The 14,181-nt window shown below is 40.0% G+C and overlaps 1 protein-coding gene across 3 annotated transcripts in view; it reads left to right on the forward strand.

Moving 5' to 3' along the window:
* Window positions 1-14,181, forward strand: part of jade2 (jade family PHD finger 2) — a 233,884-nt gene that overhangs the window by 207,597 nt on the left and 12,106 nt on the right. For all 3 annotated transcript variants that reach the window (XM_080307268.1, XM_026183096.2, XM_026183097.2), the window contains one exon: window positions 13,249-13,394. In XM_080307268.1, coding sequence (XP_080163394.1) covers window positions 13,249-13,394 — 146 coding nt within the window. The remainder of the gene's footprint in view (window positions 1-13,248; window positions 13,395-14,181) is intronic.

A 14,181-nucleotide genomic window follows, 5' to 3' on the forward strand; every position in this document is an offset into this window, starting at 1 on the left:
GTTTTATTTCTTCTGAGTAGGAGAGACAGGCTTAGCTTCGAGGAGGCTATGAGTCAGTGTATAACTGTCGTGTGTGTGTGTGTGTGTGTGTGTGTGTGTGTGTGTGTGTGTGTGTGTGTGTGTGTGTGTGTGTGTGTGTGTGTGTGTGTGTGTGTGTGTGTGTGTATTTCTTAGGAAATAATCCAGGTTCTTGTTAGCCCCAGTAGAAATATGTTGATTGATGTGTTAAATCAGGGGTGCAGACACCAAAGCCTCTCTGTTCAGAAACATGGGAGCTTCATATTTTAAGCTGAGTATTTACCCATCTGTTCACGTCCATCTATTATCATGGCTCGCTTTTAAAAGTTGGCACAAACGACTGCAGCATTTCTGCTGCGCTGCTAAAGTCACATTTCCTGACATTTTGAAAACATCATCAGGTTACTTTTCTCAATGCTGCGTCTTCATGGGACAGTAGCACTGTGACAGTTTGATGAGAGCTGGTGCTGTCAGAGCACGCCGTCCGAATCAAACGCAGAGTTTCCTCCTGTTTCAGGTTTTGTCTTTCAAATTATCGCTTTTATCTCGGAAACGTTTTGCTCCAGAATTCCATAACTCTCAGAAGCCATTTGAAAAAGGTGACAACCATGCATGTTGAATGGTCTTAACATGACAAAATCAAATAAGAGGAAAAGCCTCTTGGCTTAAAATATATATGTGGAATCCTTTGTGTCGATAGTGATTATTATTGAATGGACTGGGGGGGGGGGGGTTTGTATGCCAACACCTTTAACCACTCCTATGAGCAAATTACTTGTTTTTCACACATGCACTGCAGCTCTGAAGTTTTCTAGAGTAGACATTACCTGATGGAGATGCATGTCAGAACATATACTTTAGACTTCAGAGGGAGACAAAGTTACAGATGATTTGGAAATGTGCAGAGGAGGGATAGTGAATATAGTAGATAAAGGATGCTGGACATGGAGATACCAGGCAGGAAGAAAAGAGGAAGACTGCAGAGAAGATTCATGGATGTGGTGAAGCAGGACTTGCAGAGGGTTGGCGTGACAGAGAAGATGCTGAGGATAGGGTGAGATGGAGGTAGATGAACTTCTCACAGTGAGTGAGTGGATTACACATCCTTCCTTCTGCAGACTCTTCTCAGGCAGAAGCCTCACTTACACCCAACTGTTTCCAGCAGTAATACAGCTGACACAAACCTTCTTCTGATGTGTGCTACATTTGAAAAGAGGGGAACATCAGACGGCGACTTGATTCTGCCAAGATCGCCTGGAGTTCATGTGTGAAAATGGCTTAGTTTTATTATTTAAACTGCACCATATTGTCATTCTTTCCACTCACCAGTGCCCGGAAAGTGGATTTGCAGTTGTTGACAAATACACTTGTAAACACAAATGTCAACTACCTTGAAGGGTGCTATAAACCATTCTGCAAATATTTATATAGTGCTTATAAATAGGAAGACTTGAGTAAAGTGTTTCCAGAGAAACGAAAAGACCTCAATTTCAGGGGAAAAAAGACACATCAATAAAGTCTTTTTTTTTTTAAATTGTGTAAGAAAAGAAAAAAAATTAACACGCAAAAAGTGAACACACGAGTTCTGACATCCTATATGTTTGCGTGGGTGTCTAGAAACAAAAACAAAGTCTTCTGTATCTTCAGGCCACCTCTAAAAACAAGCTGCTGTGCTCTAAATAGCTTCTATATGTAGGACATCAAGTAGGTGGTTTCGTAGCCTTATGTAACCCTTGTTTTTGTGTACCCATATCTAAAGATTTGTGAATATTGCTGCATTCCATAAAAAGCTGTAGGCTGCTCAGACAGTCACTGTACCTGATTAATATCTGAGAGCCTAAATGAAAATGAGTTCTAATTAGACGACTAATTGTGCGCTCTAATTTGTCGTCCTTTCATCTGAGTTTTTACGTGCCCGAAAGCAACTCGCGTAGGGGACGGATAGGCACGGGTCTGCGTACGACGGCCAAGACACGCGAAACGCATTAAAAAAATACATAAACGGGAGATCTCAGCACGCTGGCAGCGGCACTAAAGCAACACGTAAAACGCAGAGAGCTCGCTTCCTTCCTCTGATCTCAGAAAACGAACATGACAGAAAGTTGCTGAAAGCTATGAAAACCAGCCGACAAAGATTTCACGCTGTCATCAAAGGATGAAACCTGAAGCTGCTCTGTTGATAACAAAATGGGCTCTGGCTCTGAGGGATTAAAGCTTTTTTTTTGGTAGGAATTATATACAGCCAAGCTTAACCTCACTCTACTGTTATAACATTTCTGTATCATAAAATTCATATATACGCCCACAAAGATTCAGGTTCCACTGTGAGCCTCCTGTGTGACAGCTGCAGGCTTGACTTCTGAGAAGCGCATTGCAGTAAAGAGTGTTTTGTGTCTTAGTATCAGTAGATTTAACTCAGAATCTTCAGAAAACTCAAAATAGGCCATCTTTCCTAACCTTCCCTCCAAAGTCAGTTTCACATTTTAGCAACACGAGTTTCTTTCAGTAGTTTTGCCAGCGTTACTTTTGCTAATTCTAACCGATTCTTGATTCAGTAAACGGAAAAGGCGGGGCTGCTTTTGATAGCCCTCGTACGCTGAAGTCCCTCGGTATTGAACTAGTCACTTTGGTTTTAATTCAACCAAATTGCTTATGTTACAGACAAAACAGATTTTTTATTCAGTAAAATTGGAGTAATGACGAAAACTGCAACCTTAAAATTTCACATTTGCATGCTTAGTCGTGCCGTTTTTTACTACACTCTCTCAACAGCAGAGAACTAATTCATATCCAAGCAAATTCAGGCCTTTGAAAGATGAGTTGACTGATCCTAGTAGTTACCACCTGATCAGAGCGAACACTGTGTGCTATTGCTGCAGTTTAGCCTTCACTCTGGGTGACGACATACAGCTTTCTACTGTAGATTTATTTAATTATTAAAACCTTTACACACCCTAGGATTAAACCTGCTATCCGAGTGCTGCACTGCACCCTGTGCCACTGCCAAGGGAGGTCATGTGATCGGTTCAGTTTGTGTCTGTTAGCAACATTACTGGAAAAACTTAGCGATAGATATTAGACGCGTGGCTTGGCCCAACTAAGAAGTCATTAACTTGTGAAGTTGATGCACAAATTTCTGTCTTGATGCACGCTCAGAAATACTGGAAAGTTGTTTCTGTTATCTGGAGGTGGCGTTTTCAGTGGGAGAAACATTTCATCACTCATCCAAGTAACTTCCTCAGACTCAGCTGAATAATTCTGAATCGTTGGAGACTGCAGAAGTCGCTTGGATGAGTGACGAAATGTTTCTACCGCCAAAAAAGTTAGTCAGGATTCTTTTCCGATGCAAGTTTGGGCAATTTTTAATCCTTTGCATGCTATCCTCCCAAATACATACAGTACAAAACAATAGGAATACACTGCTCTCAAGAGAATATCACAAACTGATCTACCTTCAGATACACTTTTGAGACTAAGTTTATGGATGGCGTGTAGCAGAGATATGCAGTCTTGAAGTGCTCTTGTTAACATTGTTGGGGAGATTTTTTAATTTAGTTACATTTGAGTTTTATAAATTCTTCATAACGGTGATATGATTTTTCTTCACCCTCATGAAGATTTAGTTTTGTCCTTTAGGTTTTGTGCTTTATGCCCCAGTGGAGCACAAAACCAAAGGTTTGGGAAGATTTTGATCCATTGCCTACCGACTGCAAAACGCTGTACTGTGTTGACCAGTGAGGTGCCAGCTGTGTCTGTCTGCCATTTGGTGCTGAGCGGGTAGTGCACTGTGGGTTTTAAGAGCTTTTTCAAAGAAGAGAGGTACCTGCTGCAGCTGAAAACACCACTGTAAGAGCAACAAGAGTGAAATGATCCGATGCAGTCATCACTCAGTAAAAGGCTCCATAAAGCTGAGGGAAGCAGAGCCACAGACCCTCTCCCGTTGTCTTCATATTGGTATCTGATTGATTGGTAGTATCGATTTCCACTGGTAGAGCTGTTTGCATATTTTGAACTGCACTGTTAAAAGTTTATGGCAGACTGACTTCAACTTACAGTAGGATGTCGGTTGGTTTGAAGGTATATTTGGTCATTACTGATTTAAATCTGAGAAGCCTTTTGTGATTTTAAAATCACCAAAATGATTTTTACTATATTACGATTCATGTGCGTCATATCATACATAGCTTGTTTTTTGGGGGTTTTTACCGATCCCAAAGCCCAATTTTAAAAATGGCATTGTCATTGAGGACTGTCATTGGCTCACTAAGGCTTAGGGGCGGAGTCCAGCCATCCAAGGCCATTACGAGGCTACATATATACTCAGAAAACTGGAGTCAGTTTCTCCACAGATACTTTAAAACAGCACAACCATCATTTTATATTAGAAATATAAAATTTGATCTTTCTTGAGCTTTATCAGCAATTAAAAAAGAATAACTAAGAGGAACCATTAAAGCATTTTTTAATTAAATGTTATTAGTGTAAATTACATGGAGCTGCTCCATACTTTCACAAGGCATACCACTGCTTAGAGGTATTTTACTCAGCAGTAATTTAATCACGAGAAAATACAGAGTCGTGTTGAGTTTTTGGTTATATTTGACTGATTATTAATTGTTTAATTAAATTTTTGACTTCAGGGATACAAATATAAAATATGACAAAACTACATACCTGTGGTTTGTGTAGTCCAACGTAGGATGGTGCCCGGCTTAGTTTTCACATCACATTTTAATCCTTTTTTTGCTCAGCTGATTACTTTTCAGTTTTTTAGTCCAACTGGTGAGTGAAGACACATTTTTCCCTCATGAATGGGTGGTTGTCAGGCGGTTGCTAAATGCCTTGTATCTCTGTTCATTTACAACCTGACCAACTAACTGCAGGTGGCTAAAATAAATACAGGGAGTGCAGAATTATTAGGCAAGTTGTATTTTTGAGGAATAATTTTATTATTGAACAACAACCATGTTCTCAATGAACCCAAAAAACTCATTAATATCAAAGCTGAATGTTTTTGGAAGTAGTTTTTAGTTTGTTTTTAGTTTTAGCTATTTTAGGGGGATATCTGTGTGTGCAGGTGACTATTACTGTGCATAATTATTAGGCAACTTAACAAAAAACAAATATATACCCATTTCAATTATTTATTTTTACCAGTGAAACCAATATAACATCTCCACATTCACAAATATACATTTCTGACATTCAAAAACAAAACAAAAACAAATCAGCGACCAATATAGCCACCTTTCTTTGCAAGGACACTCAAAAGCCTGCCATTCATGGATTCTGTCAGTGTTTTGATCTGTCCACCATCAACATTGCGTGCAGCAGCAACCACAGCCTCCCAGAGACACTGTTCAGAGAGGTGTACTGTTTTCCCTCCTTGTAAATCTCACATTTGATGATGGACCACAGGTTCTCAATGGGGTTCAGATCAGGTGAACAAGGTGGCCATGTCATTAGTTTTTCTTCTTTTATACCCTTTCTTGCCAGCCACGCTGTGGAGTACTTGGACGCGTGTGATGGAGCATTGTCCTGCATGAAAATCATGTTTTTCTTGAAGGATGCAGACTTCTTCCTGTACCACTGCTTGAAGAAGGTGTCTTCCAGAAACTGGCAGTAGGACTGGGAGTTGAGCTTGACTCCATCCTTAACCTGAAGAGGCCCCACAAGCTCATCTTTGATGATACCAGCCCAAACCAGTACTCCACCTCCACCTTGCTGGCGTCTGAGTCGGACTGGAGCTCTCTGCCCTTTACCAATCCAGCCACGGGCCCATCCATCTGGCCCATCAAGACTCACTCTCATTTCATCAGTCCATAAAACCTTAGAAAAACCAGTCTTGAGATATTTCTTGGCCCAGTCTTGACGTTTCAGCTTGTGTGTCTTGTTCAGTGGTGGTCGTCTTTCAGCCTTTCTTACCTTGGCCATGTCTCTGAGTATTGCACACCTTGTGCTTTTGGGCACTCCAGTGATGTTGCAGCTCTGAAATATGGCCAAACTGGTGGCAAGTGGCATCTTGGCAGCTGCACGCTTGACTTTTCTCAGTTCATGGGCAGTTATTTTGCGCCTTGGTTTTTCCACACGCTTCTTGCGACCCTGTTGACTATTTTGAATGAAACGCTTGATTGTTCGATGATCACGCTTCAGAAGCTTTGCAATTTTGAGACTGCTGCATCCCTCTGCAAGATATCTCACTATTTTTGACTTTTCTGAGCCTGTCAAGCCCTTCTTTTGACCCATTTTGCCAAAGGAAAGGAAGTTGCCTAATAATTATGCACACCTGATATAGGGTGTTGATGTCATTAGACCACACCCCTTCTCATTACAGAGATGCACATCACCTAATATGCTTAATTGGTAGTAGGCTTTCGAGCCTATACAGCTTGGAGTAAGACAACATGCATGAAGAGGAGGATGTGGACAAAATACTCATTTGCCTAATAATTCTGCACTCCCTGTATGTTGTGGATTAGTTACTGAATTCTTCGATTTTTTTCATGTGAAACGCGAAGTGAACTTTGCACGTATGGGGTAATTTTATCGTCATGAGCGTCAGTTATTAATCTGATCACACAATTTTTAGGCATATGCAGTGTAAAAACTACAGTGGGTCCAGCATGTCCATCATCATGTGTATTTGCACCTCACAGTCCAGTATCTAATCTGGCAGAGATGTTTTTCACCCACACACACAGTGACTATCAGCAGTGACGCAGGACTGTCTCTCATTTCCTTATTTAACCAGAGCTGAGCATCGCAGAGCCGGCAGTCGAAGTGAATGTGATCAATAAACAGGCAGATAATAACACGGGGCACAAGAGCAGTTTGGCTGTGCATACTTGCTTCCTTTTCTGAGATTATCTCCATCCTTTTTTGTTTATCTCTCCTTTTCCCCCACTCATCTGTTACAGTTATTTTTTATACTGAATCTCCCCTCTCTCTCTCTCCCTGGCTCTGTTGTTATGAAACTCCCTCTTTCTGTTTATCTTCTCTCCTGCCTTTCTCGGTTTTTCCACCCGACTGCTGAGGGATAAGGACTGCAACTTGATGTTGAATACTTGCTGGGAAATCATAGCTCGAATCGTCTTTCCACGATAAACAAGTCCTTCTGTATATATAGTGTGCTTCTGTTGTTTGCAACTGTAACATTTGTCTGCATTTGTGTGTCTATGTGCGCCTTCTTCTGTCAACCTGCTCTATATATCATTCTCAGTGTGTCGTCTCTGTGTTTGTCTATGCGTGTCGTATGTGTTCATATCTCACTGTCTCTGTGTGTGCTTATGTGTGTGTGTGTGTGTTTGTGTGTCCGGCCATCTGTTCTCTGTCGGGTCTGGTCCTGACTCTCAGGGCTTTGTCTTCCTCTCTCTCTGTTCTGGGATCAAGATGACAGACGTGTATCATAACTCCTTCTCAGATGTGCTGTCCCCTATCCGCACTGTTTATTAGTCAGGCCCAGAGGCTAGTGATGATTAGAAAAAGGAAAATTGCTTTGAGTTGTTTCTAATGTTCCCCACGGGTGCTGAGGAATTTCATCTTAAAAGGGGACGTTCATTCTCAGCTTCCTTTTTTTAAAATCATGGGCTCCATTAGAGTAGCTATGAAGTTCCCAATCAACCATATTTATCCCGTATTGTGCTCAGTTCATTCTCCGTCTTGAGCCAGCTCTGTTCCCCCACCCTGTAAGCCAACTTTCTTCTGATAGGCTGCCCCTCGTCAACAAAAGCTTCGAACGGCAGGTGGGATGGACTTCAGAGCTACGCGTCTGAATTGATCGCATTAAGGATGTCCACACTCGCTGACATCATACAGAGCCAAGAGTGGGGAAAAAAATCCGAATTCAAGCGCTAAGTAGTTTTTCACGTTTAATGTGAACATCCAACATTGTTTATAATTCAAAGTTACATGTTTGATTCCAGTTAGATTTTATGATTTATAAAATAGTACACAAATAGTAGAGCCAAACTAATATCTGATTTTTTAAGACCGATATCAATATTTGGTGATTGAAAATCCAATACTGGGACAGTTTAAGTTTTTCTTTCAGACACTGAAAATAAAATTTAAATAAATGTCCTCGTTACGTGTGGGAATTTATTTAGTTGTTTACTTGATTCTGCTCAGATTATCTGATCGTGGCTTCGAAAACCATGTGTTACTTACAGGGAAGTTTCATAGCGCCCTCTGGTGGACAAGCTGCAAAACATGAACACTCACAAAATCATTGAAGGGTGTTTCTCCCGTCTCTTCTTTACTTTTTTAAATGTCATTTTTTCAGATGTGAATAAAGTCGATGCCTTTAGATATCAAATACCTGTAATAAGACCAGATGAGAACATTGGTCTGCACTGCCTTAGTTACAGCGACTTTAAAAGAGCTTTAAAAGGCTTTTAGATTTAATAAAACCTTGAATAAAAATAAACTAAACCACATTGCTAAAAATATTAAAAACGTGCTCTCTGTTTATTAAATAACAGTTTATTAAATAGTGGATCATAAAAGCAAGGTTAACATTTCTGAGAATCTCTTGTGTTTCTCTTGACTTTGAAATTTGAGAGCGAAGATTTTACAGCAGAGAGAGAAACAAATCCGTTATCTTAAAACTATCCAGTAATTGGTTTGTGCCTTCTGACGACAGCTCTAACGAAACAAGATGCCTTTTGGTCACAAAGATAATGAGGCCAACAGTAATGTGTGAGATGAATTTGCTTTTGGACAAATTGGTAGCACAGAGTGAAAAAAGAAGAAATGGTAGGCAACAACAAAAGATTTTATTCTAGTTCCCATTATTGTGTCCCTTTATTTGACTTCATTCCTTAATTAGGAAAATGTATTTCTGATTTTTAAAGTCTGAAAGAAAGACATCAGTACGGTCAACACAGTTGCATAAACTAGAATACACAAAATACAAAGACAACCAAAATGTATAAACATCAGTGGCAACAGAGCCTGAAACATCAATAAAAACCCTGTCTTATGCCAGAAGCAAGCTATTTCAGGCAGCCTGAACTAACTGGAATGTAACCTAGCAACTGAAGCCATTTGTAATCACATTTTGTACCAAGTTGTGGACATTTGCACGGAAAAACTACTCCTAGCATTGCTAAGTTTAGCAAACTAACCCAACACTATGTGTTTGCAACGTTATACATGACACAAAGTGCTGCACATAAATGACGAGCATATTAGTTACAGGAGCATCTTTTCGCTCTCTTTCTTATGTACTGGCTCTGGTCTTCGCCCTATCCTGCTGCTGGTGTGTCCCTTACCCTGCATTGCATTAGCTAGCACTAGCTGGCAATTCTTGTTGTTCTGTGTGCCATAAGACAGCCTAGTGTTTACTAACTCCAACTCCATTTTTTCCTTAGCATTAGCTTGCAAAAGTACCAGGAAAAGAAATATTTCCTTGTCATTAGCTTTACTGCAGCATCAGCTAATTACTTGACTGTACCAAAAAAAAGAAGAAGGTAGAAACAGTGTTGCAATTTGGTTTAAATGACAAAGTGTTGCCATTAGTAGGTTTCTCATGGAAATCTGTTTGAGGACTTTATCTTCCCTGTCTCCTTAAACAGAAAATAAAACAATACTTTATGTTTATTTATACTCGTGTTTATATCTAAAGGTTCCCTTTCCTGATGTTAGCATGATGATCCAAAACATATGAATGCATAGGAAACGAAAGGAATATCTCTAGCATCAGCAAACATTTTTAACTGGGGGTTTGATTCGCAGACATTTATTAACATTTTTTCTTTATCACATGCAAAGCAACAACAGGAAAATACTAAATAAAATAAGGTAATAAACTGTGGCTGTTATTGTACCTGGGCAGATTGTGCTTAAATGAGAGATGCTGAGGAAAAACCTGGATAAATGTGGAAAACATGTCCTGAAAAAACAAAGACATTGCATAATCAGTTTTTTTTTTATACATGCCACAACTGCCACCATAAGATGATACACAGAAATACTACAGACAGAACTCAGACCCAACAACAGGCTATAAGTTAGACATGAAAAATTGTTCCCAGATAAGTCTGTAAGATGTCATAAGGCATATAAAATACACCAGATTTCTGTCTATTATGCAATAGAATGGATTTGTGTTAAATAATCACATCTAAACAAATCATGTTGTACATGGATGTTGTACCTGACCAAACTGGACATAGTAACAGGGTGGCATGTTTATGTTGGTCTCCTGATTTCCTCTCTCTGAACTCTGCTCATTTCCCTTCTGCTCCATCACCCCTCCCTGTCTTCTTCACACTTCTTCACTGTCTTTTTCCCCCTCCTTCCGTCACCTATTCCCTCCCTCTGAGCTCTCTCAATTCCTGCAGAGACATGCTGCGTCATGGAAACTACCAGCTCAGTGTGTGCGTGTCTGTGTGTGTGTGTGTGTGTGTGTGTGTGTGTGTGTGTGTGTGTGTGTGTTAGATAGCTTGTGTTAAAGGCACCCTAACAGCACCTCCTGCTGTCCTGCTTGCCAGATCATTATAAGCAGTGATGATTTACAAGGAGGTTGCAAAAATAAAAGAGAGAAAGATGCTCAGATCACAAAAATATCCACATTTATGAGTACATTTCAGTTTCTGCAAAGTTTTGTCTTCATTCTCTGCATTCCTGATGATGTGCATATGGCTGCTATCGATTATTTAGATGCATTTGGTCCCAGAAGACAGTATGACTATCTCCCAGTGCTCTTGGTTGGACTAAATTAGATCAATAAACTTGATTATTTTTATTCACTTGATGCCTACAGAGTCCCTGAGAGGTCATACTTAGATTTTTTTTTGCAATAACATTTGCACTTCATTCAACTCACAGTAGAAGTGAGCTCTATTATGATACTGTATATACACCCAAACCTGTACCTGATTAAGACAACTACAGACTGTATCATAGGTTATGATTGCAGTCATATTGGTGTCACTGAATGCCTCATGCAATATATGAGTTTTTAAACATTCACTACTAGATAATATCAGAGGTTGGTCATTTAAAAAGGAGAACAGGTGGACTCCGGTGGTCCCCGTGGACTCCCACGTTCAGTTATACAGTAATCGTGTTTACAGCTAAAGAATAAAATGTTTTGATCTCCATGGATAGTTTTCCCCCTTGTAAGAGCTCACCAGGGGGTGGGTTTTTAATTCTGCTCATCCATCTGGGTGGTGGTAAGTGTCCTGACATAGGCACCTTTAGCAAGTCTGTGTACTAGGTTTCACCTAAACTAATTTGAATTGCTGAATTGGACCTCTCTGCTTTGATTGTGCCGTCTGTGCCTGTTGATGAATTTCAATGGAATTATGTGGCAAATAATAAATATTATTGCTGTGAGGTACAGCCTGTCCAAGATGTTTGCGCTTGGTTTTAGTGATTGAATTTCTAGTATTTTATTAGTTTGTTAATAAATCCTGATTTGCGTATCGGTGTCTGTGTGTTGTCCCCAAACGGTTTATGACTGCAGATGAAAAATCCGCTCACGTCTGGATTCTCACTGATATTGAAGTCTAGTCAAAAGGCGATGTCTATCCTTTATGTGAAATCCATGGTTGCGATGAGTTGCCTTGTTTCCTCGTGTTTGTCTGCCTGTTTTCTTTTGGGCCACTTCGTGATGCAGTGTTTGAGCAATTACCGTCACTTGAACACTACTTTACACTTAGTGGACTAAATACCACATAATTATAATCACTGTATATTTTGACACAACTATAAAATGTTAGATTCTTTCTGTTTTCCAAAATATAATGAGTGAGGATTTTTGACACTTGCTTGTTCTATGTGTTGGGTTTGTTTTTATCATCTTTTTAACTGTTAACATTGCGCCATGTCCACCATCCATCTTTCTCCACTTAAATTAAATATTTGACAAGTGAAAGTGTGTGTACATTGTTAAAACGAGTTTGTCTGTGCTTTTATATTAGAGGAAGAAATCCTAAAATGCTGCAGACAGACATGCGGCGCTTTGGCAGCACTTCTCACAGCCCACAATGATAGAAAAGGAGCCATGAAAATCTCCTAATTATACAGACACACATGCAAACACTTAAAAGGAGGGAGCATTGTCTGCAGACTCACACAAACACAGATACTGAACACACTCACACTGCACATAATCCAGGCTGAGATAGTCCTGTAAACACACCAGTGTTGGAGAAGTCATTAAACGCATCCTTTTTCTTTTTTCTTTTTTTTTGGCGAGGAGACATCAACTCTATTTTTACTTGGACGTTGTCATCTAATTTAAGTGCTTTGTCTTTGATATTCCCGAATTTTGGATGCAAACTTTAAAACACAAAGCAAAAGCCTTCATTGGTAATTTTTCACCGAATCCAGACCATTGTTGTGTTTGCTCTACTTACACATATACAGTGCTGAGAAAAATTATTTGCCTCCTTCCTGATTCCTTAGTTTGAATATTAGACAAATACAAAATGCAGGCTTGAAATTATTATTTGATTTTGTTTAGAGAAACGAAAACCCACCAGTCTAACCTACCTGGCCCTGTGTGAGGAAGTCGTTAATGCCCCTCCTTGATGATTTAACTGTGATTAACTACATTGTTAAATACATTTTGTCTGAGTTTAATTTCACTAGCCACACCCAGGCTTCATTACTGCCAGACCTGTTGAATCAACGTGCCTGACAGACTGATGATTCAACAGTAAGGAGGAGACTAAGCTCGTTTCACATTTACCAGAAAAACATTTTCATGATCCCCAAAGCTTTAGGGAAAATATTCTGTGGACTGACAAGACAAAAGTTGAACTTTTCCGAAGATTTGTGTCCAACATCATACCAGCAGTCAAACATGGTGGTGCTGTGGTAGTGTGATTTGCTGCTTCAGGAGCATCACAGTTGCTGTAATCGATGGAGCCATGAATTCTCCTCTGTACCAGAAAATCCTCAAGAAAAATGTCCATCCATCCATTCCTGCCCTGAAGCTCGTGCTCCCTTTGGATATATATGTAACATTACAGTAATCTAAAACACATCAGATCGAAAGGAGGCTTTCGATCTTTTACCTTTATTTTCTTATTCATGAAAAATATGCAACACTCCTCACCTGTCTGCTTTGTTTTCTCCCTCCTCTTCCCTTCTGCCTCTTCCCTTCTATTCACTTCTACCAATTTCATCCAATTTTTTCTCCCATTTTTCTTGCTTCCTCTTACTCTCCCTTCCTGCACCTCCCCTCTCCCTGCTTGTGCCCTCTTCCCCTTTCCTTAGGTTTGTCAAAGTCATTCCCGTTGGACAACTCTTTGTTCGACAGCTGGCTCGCCCAGTCGGTTCAGATCACCGCTGACGACATGCTGAGCCAGTGGGCTCTGGGTGCCCAACATCGGGACAAGAGCGGCAGCCTGCTTTCTGACCAGGTAGGGCTTCAGGAGCAGAGGGCACAGAAGACGATGTGTTAGCAGAGAGAGACAGAAAGAATGAAACGCAGCAATGGGTCTGCTGTAGTAAGGACTTAAGCCTTCAGTACAATGGGGTGCCTGCTTTACCAGGTGAACTGCAGCTGTTACATGTTATGATAAGAGATGAATACAACACAAACGTCTTGCTCAATACTTGGAAAAGAAAAAGTGGTTTGCTAATGCAACATTGTGAGTAGACCGTTACATCTTGACCTGAATTCCTGTCCACTTCACCGGTGAACGAAACGAGTGCCAAGGACTTTCCTGTGAAGAGGCCACGCCGACACAAACAGCTACATAAGTAAAAAAGTGAAGCGTTCTTCTTAGTCGAGGAAGGGAAAACGGCTAAAGTGTACAAGAAAATGAAACATACACAGAGAATTTCACTTTTATGCATTAATTCAGTCTAAAACACTCCACAAGGACGACCAGCGTTTCTTTTCCACATATATTAGAAATCATTTGATCAGTTTAATTACTTTTTGTTAGTTTCAACTAGAGTTGAGCACTGGTACTATTCCTGAATGGTGCTTGTATTAATGGAAAAGTATTTTTTTAAAAAGCTGTCATAAATTCATCTGTGTATATTTTGATCACCATCCGAACACATGAGAGAGGCCACAGTGTTTCCCACAGAACTTTGTTGCGTTTGTGTCCACAACTGTGGACATAGGCGAAGCTAATCTGTGCTTTTTAAATAATGAACAGATGTGTACATGCATATTTGTGACTACATACATTTTTT

The sequence above is a fragment of the Astatotilapia calliptera genome, chromosome 10, assembly GCF_964374335.1.
Source record: "Astatotilapia calliptera chromosome 10, fAstCal68.1, whole genome shotgun sequence".
NCBI classification, from domain to species: Eukaryota; Metazoa; Chordata; class Actinopteri; order Cichliformes; family Cichlidae; genus Astatotilapia; species Astatotilapia calliptera.